Below are 14,024 nucleotides of genomic sequence, written 5' to 3'. Positions count from 1 at the left end.
AGAAGTAATCAGATTACAGTAACGCGTTACTCACAACACTGCCGATTGCTTAATTAATTTAGTTTTTGTTACTGTTGCAATTCCCCCGATATTTTAGATGATAATCGATCCAAGCAAAGGGAAAAAAAAAAAAAAAAAAAAGTTTAATAGGATAACTATTTGAAAAACAAAATCTCGACCACTCCTTTTTGTTTGCGACTTCTGCATTGTGACCCTTGTTATATTCCCGTGTTTCACCCATACAATCCCCACAAAGTCCGGCTGTGGCCATTCACAGCTGTGTCTTGAGTTCTTGGATCGAAACAAGGTAAGTACGCGATAACATCCCAGTAAAATCAGGGAGCCTTAAATCATGCTCTCTCATGCTCGCACCTCGAGTTACCGGAAAGCCACAAAAAGACATACATTGCAGTCGAACACTAGTGCGAGAATTATGGACACAGCAGGCTGACTAGCATGCTATCCATTATCTTTTCGACCTTTGTTGCCGTTTGGATTGCTTATTGTGGGATGATATCGATGTATTAGATACATTACATGCTTAAATCATAAAGCCTATGTCCTAGGCTTCAAGCTTCAATACAATAAATAGGCTAAATAGTGTTATGTACTCACATTTATATGTCCCCTAATGCATATGGAGCCTTTTATTCTCTATCTTGTATTCACATTCTTTAATCATAGTTGAAAAAAATATTTTAAAAGCCCACTGCAAAAATCAGAATATTACGGCATTGGAATTTAACCCCTAACATTCTCCTGGAAATGTTTTTCTTTGCACAGATTAAAATCAAGCCAAATCAAAACTGTTTGCAGTGAAGTCATTAACTATACAGCTAACTCCCCGTTTAGCCATGTTTATTTACAAAATAAAACACAAAGCTAAATTAAATTTAGATGACTCACACACAGATTTGCTTTTTTATTGTACATCCACCGACGTCTCGTGCATGCATATTGATTATCAAAGACTTGAGTAGATAAAGGGGGATCATCTTGAAGTGTTTGTTATTTATTATGAACCAGGATGGGTGTCCAAAACTTTTTTCTTTTTTTAAAATGAGAAACATAAAGAAAATTTCAAAAGTCTCAAAAATGTCTATTTTTCACTCACCTGATTTGGGGTGTCAAAAAATGCCCTCCTGTTCAAAACTGTTCTTCTCCCAGAAAATAAGAGATTATAAGCTTCCCATTGTTGTATCACACACACAATTTGGCCAAATTGGGGTTCTCAGAGCGGAACCTGAGTGTTTTCCGCCATAAGTTTGTCCTCTCGTTCAGCAGTAACACCCCGTATTGAGCGGTAGACAATGTATGGATGGATGTAAAATCAAAGAAGTGACTTTTGAAGCAATAAATGTCCAACAATTCTGGAATGACGATATCATGACTATGTTCTGTCTGACACATGGCCACAATTACTAAAGGAAAGTGCAGTAAAGGACGTCAAGATTTCAAAAATTAACTTTTATTTAAACAAAACAAAGAAACAAACAAAAAAATCAATTATTGACTTTAACAAGATTATAAAACAGTGATTTAGTTACATAAATAAATTGATATCGGCGTATCAAATTTGAATTTCAGAAGCATGTATACATGGGTCATCGTAATAAATAAAAAAAGAAGAGAGCTTCCTACACAAACGGAAAGAAAACAGCTAGAAAGACTCAAGAGGAAATTCTTGCGAGACAGCGGACAACGTATGCACTTTTTTTTTTCTTTTTTGTTCTCAACCACCAGAGACACATGAGGAGCTGCTTTGTCATCAAAAGCAGATAAGAAGAGTTAAACAATACAGCCATTCACTTTTTTTCCTTTTTTTTTTCTTTTTTTACTAATTAAGGACACTAAAGCTGGACCAAGGTGGCTCGCCTCTCACCCCTTTTAAACGCGTTTGGTTGTTAGACAGAAATCCTGTTTGGTTACGTTAAAGCGTTAAGACAAGGCAAGAAGAAAAGGCTGCTATTTTTGTCAAGACACATTTACAGTAAAATAAAGGACAAAAAAATGAGAGTAAAGACAGAACTTTTGTTGACAGGTGTGCGTAAATAGGAGACTCAGTGTTGATTTTTACTGCATGAAATGAATTTAAAGTGGATTAAAGCGATTAAAAAATGCGTTACTGGCCCCCAGTGAGTACTTCAGACCTCCTTTCCTGGTCTGTATGCTTTAGTCAGCAGGAATGAAGTCTTGTCCTCCTGATATGTTTCCATCACATGACAAAAAAACTAATAAAAAAGGAGACAGGAGAGAGAAAGAGAGCAAACTACAGCGGCTTCAAGTATTTCACATTACATAGAATACTCTGTATAAATTAGTTAACATATACTTTCAGATCCTCCATATTCAGACATATATACTATGGCATATATACAGAGTACAATAAATGCTCGCTCATGTTGTGGTGTTTTTTTTGTTTTGTTTTTTTCTTTCCATTTTCCTGTAGTCAGTCGTTGGTTTTGTTCCGCTTTTTTTTTTTCTTGTGGAGGAAAGGAAGAAATCCCTGAGAACGCTCGGTGGACAATTAGTGGAGCTTGCACACTTTTTTTTCCAACAGTAGAAAGTCTCATTGCTATGACACACACAGGGAAACCAATGACACTGGCCTGTTTGGTGGTGGTGGGGGGGGGGTGAAATCAAGAAAATGGCTGATGGGATGAGAGGTGACGCGTCTATTTGTAGCCAATCGGAGGGAAGGGATAAGAACCATTGACGAACACTGCTAAAATATGTGCCATGGCGACAGCACACTTCCGTTGGGAGCAGGTTCCACACTGCATCATTGAGGTAATACCCCTTCAGCACAGCTCTACTCACTGGACAGAACAACAGTCCACCAGCACGATACTTCTCAAGAACACTGTCAGAGAGATGCTTGCATTTAAACAGTATTTGAAGTGTCACTTGATTTCGGTGCATGAAATGAAATTGGCTCAATTTCCAAAGTATGGACCCACAATTTTTTATATAATGTGAAAAAATTAGGACACCCCATTAAATATTCAGTTCTTTATTAAGAAATGTTCACATATGAATGTCTGATCTTGTTTTTCCTTTATCTATGGAAAAGAATTGATTGCAGGTAAACAACACAAATCAACATTGTTTTATTAATTAAACCAACTATATCAACAAAAATGCATATTCTAACTGAGGAAAATGTTTGTAACCTACCACCTAATAGCTAGTGTTACCCCCTTTGGCTGAAATAACTTCAGTGAGACGTTTTTTTGTCGCCATCTACCAGTGTTTGACATTGGTCTGAAGAAAGTTTGCCCCACTCCTCAACAAGGAATACTTTCAACAGTGAGATGTTTGAAGGGTTTCTTGCATGTACAGCCAGTTTCAAGTGACCCCACAATGGGATTAAGATCTGGGCTTTGACGCGACCATTCCAGGACTCTCTATTTCTTCCCATTCAGATCCTTGGTGGATTTACTGGTATGCTACATGATAGAATTCATGGAGGATTCTGTGATGGTGAGCTGGCCAGGTCCTGCTGCAGCAAAGCATCCCCAAACCATGACACTTTCACCTCCATGCTTCATAGTTGGAATGAGGTTCTTTTCCTGGAATGCTGTATTGGGTTTGAGCCAAATATGTCCTCTATTCTGGTGCCCAAATAATTTTAGTTTGTCCAAAGAACATTATTCCAGAAGTCCTGCTCTTTGCCTAAAGTCATTCTGGCAAACTTCTGTCTGGCCTTCATGTTCTACTGTTCTACTTGGAGAGCAAAGGTTTCCTCCTTCAACACCTCTCATGAATGCTAAATTTTGTGAAGTCTCTTTCTGAGCATGCTGTAGGTCCCGTGATTTTAGGGGGTTTTGGAGACTACTTTCAGCATCTTGCGGTCTGCTCTCGGGGTGAACTTGCTTGGACGGCCAGACCTGGGCATGTTGGCAGTTGTTTTGAATGTCCTCCAGTTGTAGACTATTTTCCGGACAGTGGAATGGCTGATTTTATATTCTTTTGAGATCTTTTGAAATCCTTTACCAGACTCATAAGCGTTTACAATCTTCTTTCTGAAGGCCTCAAACAGCTCCTTTCATCTCACCATGGTGTTTTATCTCACTTTAATAGTCAGTCACTGGTGAAAGTATTCTGCGTTGAGTAGTGGGGCAAACTTTCTAGCAGACCGATGCCAAAGATTGCTACAAAAAGGTTATTTCAGCCAAAGGCAGTAACACTAGCTATTAGGTGGTAGGATGTCCTAATTTTTTCCGCAGTTAGAATATGCTTTTTTGTTGATATATTTGGTTTATGGAGTAAAACAATGTTAATTTTTGTTGTTTACCTTTCTTTTCCAGAGAAAAACAAGATCAGACACCGATATGTGAATATTTCTTAATAAAGAACTGAATATTGAATGGGGTGTCCTAATTGTTTCACATGACTGTACATTTGGCCATTTTAAAAAGTATCTGCAATGTGTAAGGACTTTCTGCACACAAAAGATTACCTTTGTGTTTTTATCTCTACCAAGTTATTAACCTATTGGAATTTAGATGCCTTTACTGCCAACCCTCTCTGTCTATTGCCCTGAAACATGATAATATTGGACAACCTTATAAAGAAAATCTCTTATTTTACATTTCACGTTGATGTAAATAAAAATAAATACATTTTTGGATGCATAATTCAAATATGGTGTCAGTTTTTTGCACGCAGGTCAATTTTTCTTTTCTACAGTTTACCTATTTACTATGTTGTTACTACATGCACACAACTAATCATATCCTTTGTAAAGACGTCACAGTGTTAAACATTGCTGTCATGCTTGTTTCTTTCATATTTTATCGCATGTCAATATTTTTAGTATATAAGCACAAATGTTAAGTACAGTGTTTTTCTTTTTTTCTTTTATTATTTTTTTTTAAAACAAAACAGGGGATCCTATAGTTCAAACACCTGACCTGAAAAACCGAGTTCAGTTTTGGATTACGCATCCTAAAATTATGTAGTTAAAAACAGGTGTCAGACCCGAATTAATTTAAAAATTGTTGCCCAGTGTCGCCGCTAATTCACCCAAAAATATTGGAGCTAAATAAACACATGGCTAAAAATACCTCTCTGACAGTTTGTATATAAACATTTTTTTGATACGGCTCTTGTATAGGATTATGCAGGTGTAGCTACTGTTGATGTACCATAATCCAGGCAGGTAGGATGAATTCTAATGTGCCATGTCTGCAGATAGCCGCATGCATCACATTACACAGATGGGTGCTAAGAGCATGGTCGTGCGAATTGGCGCTGAGAGAAAACTAATGGCTGCTCCAGTGCTACGAAAATGCTGATGGTGGCTTTTTTACCTTTTGAAGATGAGCAGTGCTGCCGGGCGCCCCCTGTTGGGGGGCCCGGGGGCTAAAGGGGAGGTGCTCTGTGTGTGTTTTTAAAGCCTTAGTTTCTGGTCTGATGATGCAGTTCCCCCAATTGTTTTATAACACAAGCGCTACTGTAGAAGGCCTTCAGCCACATGCAGGTGCATCTCGATACATTAGAATCAAGTAGTTTAATGGAAAAGTGACTTTAAATGATACATTTTAGTCCAAGTCATTTTGTAAATGAGAGACAAAAATACAAGTTAAAATGTGCAAAATTGTTTATTTTAATAATACTTCAACCAATTTAAATGTTTGATAATTACTATATTAATTGGAACTAATTGGAATTGGACATGTGCCGATTACCGGTTTCGAGGTATACCGTGGTAAGAAAACGTTAAGGTTTCCAAACCGCAAAAATTTTCCGTCATACCGTCCCGACGGTATTAAGCTATTTTTTTATGTCCCAGAAATGCTGGGAGCAATTCCTGGCTTGCAGTTGCTAGTCTCAATCCTAACCCACCGGTTGTTGCTCAGTCTCAGTGAGTCAGCTGTACTACACGGTGGCTGGAGGAGGTGAAACTTCTGAACTTTTTCCTCCATCGAAAAAAACGAAATCGCTGGTCTGGGAATACTTCGGCTACAAAAATGCTTAGATGAGGAGGGCCAACCGACATGTAAAACATGTTTGCGGAGGGTGGCTGCCGAGGAGACAATACCTAAAATATGAGCGTATTTAGTGTGTCTAGCGGTGGTAAAACATGTTTTTTTTCCTCTCTCTGACAACTGTGTTGAGAAAGAGTGTGTATAATGTGAATGATACGAGTCACACACATGCCCTTTTCATGGAAAATAACTCAATATTTTTGTTCTGATGGTAATAATGTTGAGCTGTGGGTTTAGGCTCACCTAAAGGATTGCATTTGTTTTAATTTTATTCATAATGTTTTGTTATTTTTTAATTTATTTGAACTTAACATTATACTTATGCTCCAATTTGCTAATATGAAAAACAAAGATCCTATTCAATGGAAAAAGTTTTTTTTTTTTTTTTTTTTTAAACTCAGGTATTCTCAAAGTACTGTAACTCATCTTAGAGCTGTAATTGCACTACTGTGAAACCGTGGTATTTTGGCTTAAGGTTATTATACCGTCAGAATCTCATACCGGCACATGCCTAATTGTAACTATTGAACCAATTAGTCATATTAAGAACTATATTGCTGATTGGTTTCATGGTATTATTTACAAAGACAACCAACTAACTGATAAGCCAATGAGGTACAAAGAACAAGAAAACAATACATGACTGACTGAAAGAATGGCTCAATTAATGCAACACATATTGCAGGAAGAGTGATATCGATTCCTACATATTTTCTTGATAATTAACCATTTTGTTTGGTTCTTGTGTAATATTTAGATCATGAAATATTTCCCAACCTTTTTAGTGAATCGATAAATTCACTTTAGGTATTCAACTACTGGAACTACTTCTTTTGTAATGTATTGAGATGCACCCGTCCAACTCAACAGAAAAAGATGTTTGGGAACAAAACATATTGTCGTTCTCCTTTCATACACACGCAGACGCACAACATTCACAACATGACGAATTTCCTCTCTTGTAAAAAAGAAAAAAAAAATCTGTACACGTAGTAGTAATAATATTATTATCAATAATAATAGCGATAATGTTTGTAACGAGAACAACAGCAAGAACAATAATACCGCGTGTGGCTCTGTGGAGTTTGTTTTTTTCCTTTTCCGCTTCAGCGCTTCGTTTTGCGACCTCAGTTTTTTTTTTTTTGTCTTTTCCTTTCCTGGGAGTTCCAAAAAAGAAGACTGCGGTCAGGCCTGCCTCCAGTCAGAGAGACGAAGTCATGCTAGCTGCCCCTTATTTGGGTCATAGTCTGCATTATGGAAATGAAACGTAGTGGTTTCAGAGAGTCCCTTTTTTCATAAAATATTAAAACAAGAACAGGGAGATAGCCGAGAGCGGGACCTCTCCAGGGGGACACTAGTCTACTCTAGGACTCCCAACTGATGAACTCTAAATCAGTGATCCCCAACCACAGGGCCGGGGACCGGTACCGGTCCGTAGCGCATTTGTTACCTGGGTTGCAGACAAATAATAAATAATTTGTAAACAACCGCAATTTGGCCTGTCTACTCTATCGACTAATCCGGGTAGAGATTTGTGTGCGTCGCCCTCTAGTAGTTGGGCGCCATTAGTGGAGTGTTTGCACACCTAAAGCAACCCAGCATGGCAGTGTCAATCAATGTAAACAGTAACGTTAGCTGCTGTTGCTGTGTGCTGCAGGCGGCGACATCTTTGGACAGGTTTTTTACAGGGAAAAGGCCATCTGCTGAGCCATTAGAGGAACCTACAACCAAGTCCATTCTGCATAATGTGTGGCTAAAAGCTAGCAAACGAGCAGTGTTTTTCATAGCAACGTTAGAGTATAACGGCTTTATTTTTTTCCAATAATGAGTATTGGTATAAATTACCTTTCCCATCTTTGCATCGCTGTTACCGTTACTGATGATTTAAAGGAGTACGTTACTAAAATTTTGCACAATGAGGCACAAGTTGCCTGATTTATAGCAGCTGCCTGGGAGATATCAGCTGGAGGGGGGAGGAAGGATGGGGGGTGGTGACGCCGTTGCAAACGCGATGATGATCGGCTAAGTGGTTCGGAGCGTTAGCATAACATTGGCGTTCTCATTAGCATTTAGTTCGGCGAGTGTCATCTTAAACTCTCGGGCAACTTTTTTTTTTTTTTTTACATCCAGCCAGATTGTGGCGTCCATGCGGGTACAATTAGTTGAAAATAATGTACCAGGGCTGCAACTAACGATTATTGTCAAATACGATTAATCGGATAAATGTCACTTCTTTCAATTACTTTCATAATTTACCTTGAAGTTGTTTTCGGCATGTTGTAAGTAGCAATGAAGACAGAATGGAAGATTACTTCCTTCAACTGTATCTATTATTATTATTATTATTATTATCAAATTTGTTGGAAACCAATTTATTAATCGAGTTAATCGATTAGTTTTTGCAGCCTTATTAAGAAGCTTGTTTAGAAAGTAAGATGTCTGAAAATTTGTAAAAATGTGAATTGTTGGTTTTAAAGTAAAAGAAGATTTTTGTTCATGTCCTATTTTGACTTAAAAATATAATGAAGAAATCTTACATACAACTGCAAGAATTTAGACAAGTTTAACGTGAAGAGGGTCCTAAACGATTATTCGGTTATCAAAATAGTTGTCGATTAATTGTTGCACTTCTATAATGTAATGTTTTCCTGCTGAGTGTGCATGATCATCGTTACAATATATATATATTTTTTTATTACCAAAAATAATAACTTGCACTAAACTTTTCTTGAATTACATATCCATGAATCTTGTGTGATGTTTTTTAATCAAAACACTAGAGCAAAGACACGAGAGGCAGGGGATTCAGAGCCTCACGCGCAAAATGAAAAATGCATCTACTGTATATATATATATGGGGTGTGACGATACACACAAGTCACGGTTCAGTACGTATGTCGGTACGGGGGTTACCAACTCAATTAGTTTTGGGGAGAAATAATTTGTAACCGTAACTACTTTTTTAAAGTAAGATTAACAATACTGCAAACGAGGCAACAAAAGCAAATGCACTGAGACCATGAGGAATGTAACGGGTTAATTCCGACTTAAGCGGAAATCCGGGATAGATCGAAAGCGCAGGAAGGGAACTCTTTCGTAAACCGGGGACTACCTGTACGGTACCATGAAATAAATTAAAAAATATATATTTAAAAAGTATCTGAATGATATGCACAAACCATTCCAGGTTTGGGGGACATGAGACCACGAAAGAATTTTTAAAAAATTTGTGAGAGTATTTTTTCATGACAGTACTTTAGTTTGAGTTGTTTGGGGTCTAGTGTCCCCCCGAACTGGAATTGTTTTAGGATATTTCTTAATTCAAATATTTTGTTAATTAGAGGAAATGACAGTCATATCAACTTTTTTTCAGAGTACTTTTATCTTAAAATGCTACATCATTTTTATATTAGAGAACTCGTCCTTGGATACCTCCCCATTTTCAAATAATATTTTTTAGAAAAAAAATTGACTTTCAAACTAAAGCCTCCACATTATATCACACAATGCAGACCATGAAATAAAATGAGGGGCGGCTAGCTCGACTGTCTTTCCGAAGGGAGCCCGATTTGACCACAATAGAAGAAGGCAGACTCGAGTCGGTAGAAAAGTAGCGGAGCTCAGCCGAAGCGCTCCCTCACCAGCATCATGAGTTTCTTTTTGCCCTTGTAGATCTGTTTCAGGTTGTCTATGAACTGCGTGAACTGGATGTGTCCGTCATGCGCCATCATGAAGGTCTCGCGCGCCTTGCCCAGGAACTCGATGAACTCGCTATAGTGTCGCGGGCTGATGTGCGTGAGGCGCGAGTGCGTGGTGTTGATGTAGGCTCCGATGGTGGCGTCCAGCAGCTGCCTGAGCGGCGCCTTGTCCAGGGACATGAGCTTGCCAGAGTTCCGCCGGCTGTGCAGCGCCGACACCATGCCCGGCGTGGTCAGCGTGCAGCGACGCAAAATGTCCGAGAGCACCGTGGCGCACTTGACGCTCTTTACCACCAACGGGATGACGGCGGCCAGTTCGTTCTTGCCCAGCGACTGGCTGAGCGCGCAGGCCCACAGCACGTCATTGATGGCCGGGTGCGTGTCCTGGTTGTAGCTAAGGTTCAGATGCGCCATGGCCAGCGTGGCCAGCTTGTATGCACGCATGGGATAGCCGCGGTGCTCCATGTAGCGCGCGATGGTGAACAGCTGCGTGTAGCTCATCCCCGTGGTGGCGGCGTCCAGTACAATCTGGTAGGCTGTCTCGAAGGCAATGTGGTCCTTTTCGCAGAGCGTCAGAGCCGACAGGGCGCAGTTCTGGGGGTCCTTCATGGCGCACTGCAGGGCCAGGGTGCGCGCCGACGACGCCAGGTTCTCCTGCTGGTGGCAGTCCAGGTGTAGGCGCACAATGGTGCTGTTGGACATGACTGTGGTGGCCACGATGCTGGTGGCCTCAGTGGGGGTGAAGAGGGTGAACCAGCTCTGCATGATGCTGTCCAGTGCGTACACGCCTAATGTAAACACACAACAAGCACAGACCGGGGGGGGGGGGGGGGTGTCAACTTTTGGCACATTTTCATTAATGTTTCTATGCCAGTGATAAATAATGACCGGTCGGACACTTAAATTGTCTTTCACAAGAGAGCAATAAGTTGTTAAAGAGAATGATAATACTAAGGGGCTGTGAGATATCAATAGAACCGTTATATGGCAAGATAAAAAATATTAATGACGTTAACAAAAAAATAAATCATATTCATGAGCAATTATCGAAAATCGCTAAAATGGTTCAAACCTGTCATGCTATGTGGTGTACAAATAGCCATTTGTCGCATTGTAGTACCCATGAACTCCCGAACGTGAGAAAAAGAGCTGGACTACGCAGACAATGAGTAAAGTTCGTCCGTGCAATGAGGGCTAATTTTGCAGACCCAGCCTCCGGCACGGTTTTGTGTGGTGCGCATTTTACACCTGAAAGCTATTCGAACTATGGACAAAAGAAATCAGGTTTTGCTAAGAAATTGCTGCTGAAAGCAGATGCGGTGCCCACCATACATGCGCAACCACCTAAATGTCCCGAGATATCAAGAAAGAGGACGATGACTGGCACTGACGACACCACCCCACCACCCCAGGCTAAGGAAAGGAGGGGAGCAGCCGAGCTCGAAATGGCCAGAGCAGGGGTCACGTTAACCGAATATTTTCCGTCGTTGACCGTTTTTTTAAAACGGTGACGGAAAAAACTGAAGTCCATCCGTCATTTTGACAGGTTGCAATTCACACCCGAGACCACAGGGTGGCGAGTGAGCATATTAATTAGCTATTGTCTCTCTTGATGCATGACGTCGTTGGCCTTACTCGGAAAAATGTCAAGGCAACTGAGCGTCCGAACTAAGGCTACGTTCATACTACAGGTCTTAATGCACGAATCCGATTTTTTCGTGTTTTTCCGACTCGAGTGAGGCATTAACTTGACGGTCTGAACGTGACAAGTCGCATAGAACAGGACCATTTTAAATCCGATCTAGGTCACTTTCGTATGTGGTCTAAATACGATCTGGGTCACATTTTTCCAGACTGTCGCCACGGTCTGTACTGTCCAGTCCCGCAAATCGGATTTAATGCAGCAATTACGTCATCAAAAAGCGAGAGACGGTACGTTAGCTACGGTAGCGATGCAGCTTTGCGTTATTAGCGCCTAGCTTGCCTTGAACACGGCTTTTTAGGAAGGGTCGGACGTGACAACAGTCATAAAAAAATAAAAATGGGTTTGAGGATAAGCCTGAGAATGATCGGTTTTCTCTCTGCTCCTTATAAGCAATATTTCAACATCGCTTACACGGCCGAGAGTCGGGGCAAACTGCCCGTATGTGTGTGTGACAAGCACGAACAGTGCGTGCATGCTATCGATCCATATACTTTGAATATAAGCCTAAACGGGGATTATATATGCCTGTTATTTGTGTCCTCTTTTTAACAGCAACAAGCCTATGGCTACGTTCATACTACAGGTCTTAATGCACAAATCCGATTTTTTGTCATATCTGCGCACTAATTCGCAGTCCGACATGCGCTGAGCAAGACGACCCACATACGCAGAAGCATCAAAACAAATGACCATACAATCACACATGCTGGCTGTCATCCGTCATTCCAGGGATATCATATTTTGCTTATTAAAGGCAAGCTAGGCGCTAATAACGCACAGCTGCTTGATGTGTGATGGCGCGGTGTGGATTCTCTGTTAAGCTTGTTCGGACAGAATATTAATTAAAGATGAATGAAAACTAAATACTATTGAATATGTCATTATTAACATTTTAAAAATTTAAGTGACGGGTAAAAATAGATTATGACCGGATTTTTATGACCCTGTCAGTGAAAATGACAGACAACGAAAAAGTCTAGCGCAACCTCTGGGCCAGAGTGAGTACTCTTTTATAATAAAACACATATCACGCATTGGATATAGGACTGGACACATGTGTAAATTATCGCTCGTAAAATATATACAACAAATCCTCTAATCCCATTCATATTTGTGTCTGTTGGCAGAGCGAAAACCTATGATGGCACAATAAATGATAATTATTCTAGACATTACTTTATTTTGCGGTCACGGTGTATCAGCTTCACAAAAAGAAATGCAAAACAAACCATCGGGTGTTTCCCACACGATCTGTTGCCGGTGTTTCATCAGTGTGATTTCACCCCTCAATGATAGTTTCATTAGGCTGCATTGGCTTTCGTTTGGGCTCAAATTGATAACCCAAAACACCAAAGACAGGTTCATAACTCTCCTCGTCACCATTAGAAGAACGTTCGTTACGTCGGATTCGTCGCTGCAACTAGAAACAAAATTGTCCGCCATTCAGTACTAAGCACTGAGACGGGTGTTTCCTTGTTGTGACGTCAGCACACAATATGCTAGATTTCCGGGATTTTGGGTGCCGGTCGTTTTAGCTTGACAATTGATCCAAATTTCTATCATTTTCTTGGTGTTGCGATGTGTGTAATTACACGAAGTGGCATGATATGAATCCAAAAGGCATGCGTTTATGGATAAATGATGGAATATTAGCATTTCCCCAGGTGTTTTCATACACTTTAAGTTATCATTTGTTTCTATAACTGGGCAGAAACATGGTGAAGGCTACTTCACAACAGGCCGCTTTGGGGTATTTTTTTTTAGCTCTTACTTTAATACTTGGTGTGGGTCGTCTTAAAAAAAGCCAATTTTAAGATGCAAACCTTGAAGTGAAAGTTTCTGATGTGATACTTTATTTAAAAATCCTTTAGAAAATATGCCAAAGATGTTTTCGCTACATACACACATTGCCTTACATGATCTCTAATTTTGACACCACGAGAAAAATCTGGTTTCAGTTAAATAGCTCACTTCTTTGCGTAAAACCAGTCCGTGGAGCTAAAAAGATTGGGGACAGGTATATTGTATTGGAAATATATCAATGATATCAGCTAGTCAATTAAGATTCATCATAACATTAGCACTGACCACAAAAGGTCTTAAATCAAGCAACCTCTTTTAAAAAGTGAACAACAAAAATTCCAAAAGATTCCTTTGTTTTTTATTGAATACGAAAGGTGACTCACCAACTTCCGTGGCACAAGTGACTAACCAGCGCACCATTTCTCGCCGCCTCCAATTTAAGGTGGACAGTGTTATTCTCATCACCTAATCAAGACAAAACAAGCATCAGGTAACAGTAGCTTAATAGCAGTGTTTTTGGACCTCTGTTGTTTGTATGAAACGTATTGAGCCACACCGTTTTCCACCCTGCACTTACTTGCAGTCCCAGCTCCAGGGCAACTTTTAGCAGCGTGATGTCAGGCAGGCTGTCCATCAAAGTGGCGATCTTGAATGCGTCTTGCGCCAACTTGAAGATGTGAGACGAGGAATGAATGTTTTTCTGGATAGACTCCAGAACAGTCTCCAGCCTCCGACTGTCACCTGAAACATCGAAAGGACCCCGTTGAACAGATTTAAGATGAGCTAGTGCAAAAGATAGTCCAGCTTCTATCTTGTCCGAATATT

General features: G+C 40.1%; 1 protein-coding gene across 1 annotated transcript in view; it reads right to left on the bottom strand.

Moving 5' to 3' along the window:
- Positions 1-546: 546 nt before the first annotated feature.
- The window catches only part of LOC130914000 (zinc finger SWIM domain-containing protein 6-like), a 120,727-nt gene continuing 107,249 nt past the window's right edge, over positions 547-14,024 (bottom strand). Inside the window, exons 12-14 of the mRNA XM_057833026.1 lie at positions 13,777-13,940; positions 13,583-13,664; positions 547-10,479 (exon numbers count right to left, since the gene is read on the bottom strand). Coding sequence (XP_057689009.1) covers positions 9,614-10,479; positions 13,583-13,664; positions 13,777-13,940 — 1,112 coding nt within the window. The 3' untranslated portion in view covers positions 547-9,613. The remainder of the gene's footprint in view (positions 10,480-13,582; positions 13,665-13,776; positions 13,941-14,024) is intronic.

Source organism: Corythoichthys intestinalis, chromosome 3, assembly GCF_030265065.1.
Source record: "Corythoichthys intestinalis isolate RoL2023-P3 chromosome 3, ASM3026506v1, whole genome shotgun sequence".
Taxonomy (NCBI): Eukaryota; Metazoa; Chordata; class Actinopteri; order Syngnathiformes; family Syngnathidae; genus Corythoichthys; species Corythoichthys intestinalis.
The sequence above is the reverse complement of the archived record's forward strand: the minus strand, read 5'-3'. Positions and strand labels throughout refer to the sequence as shown.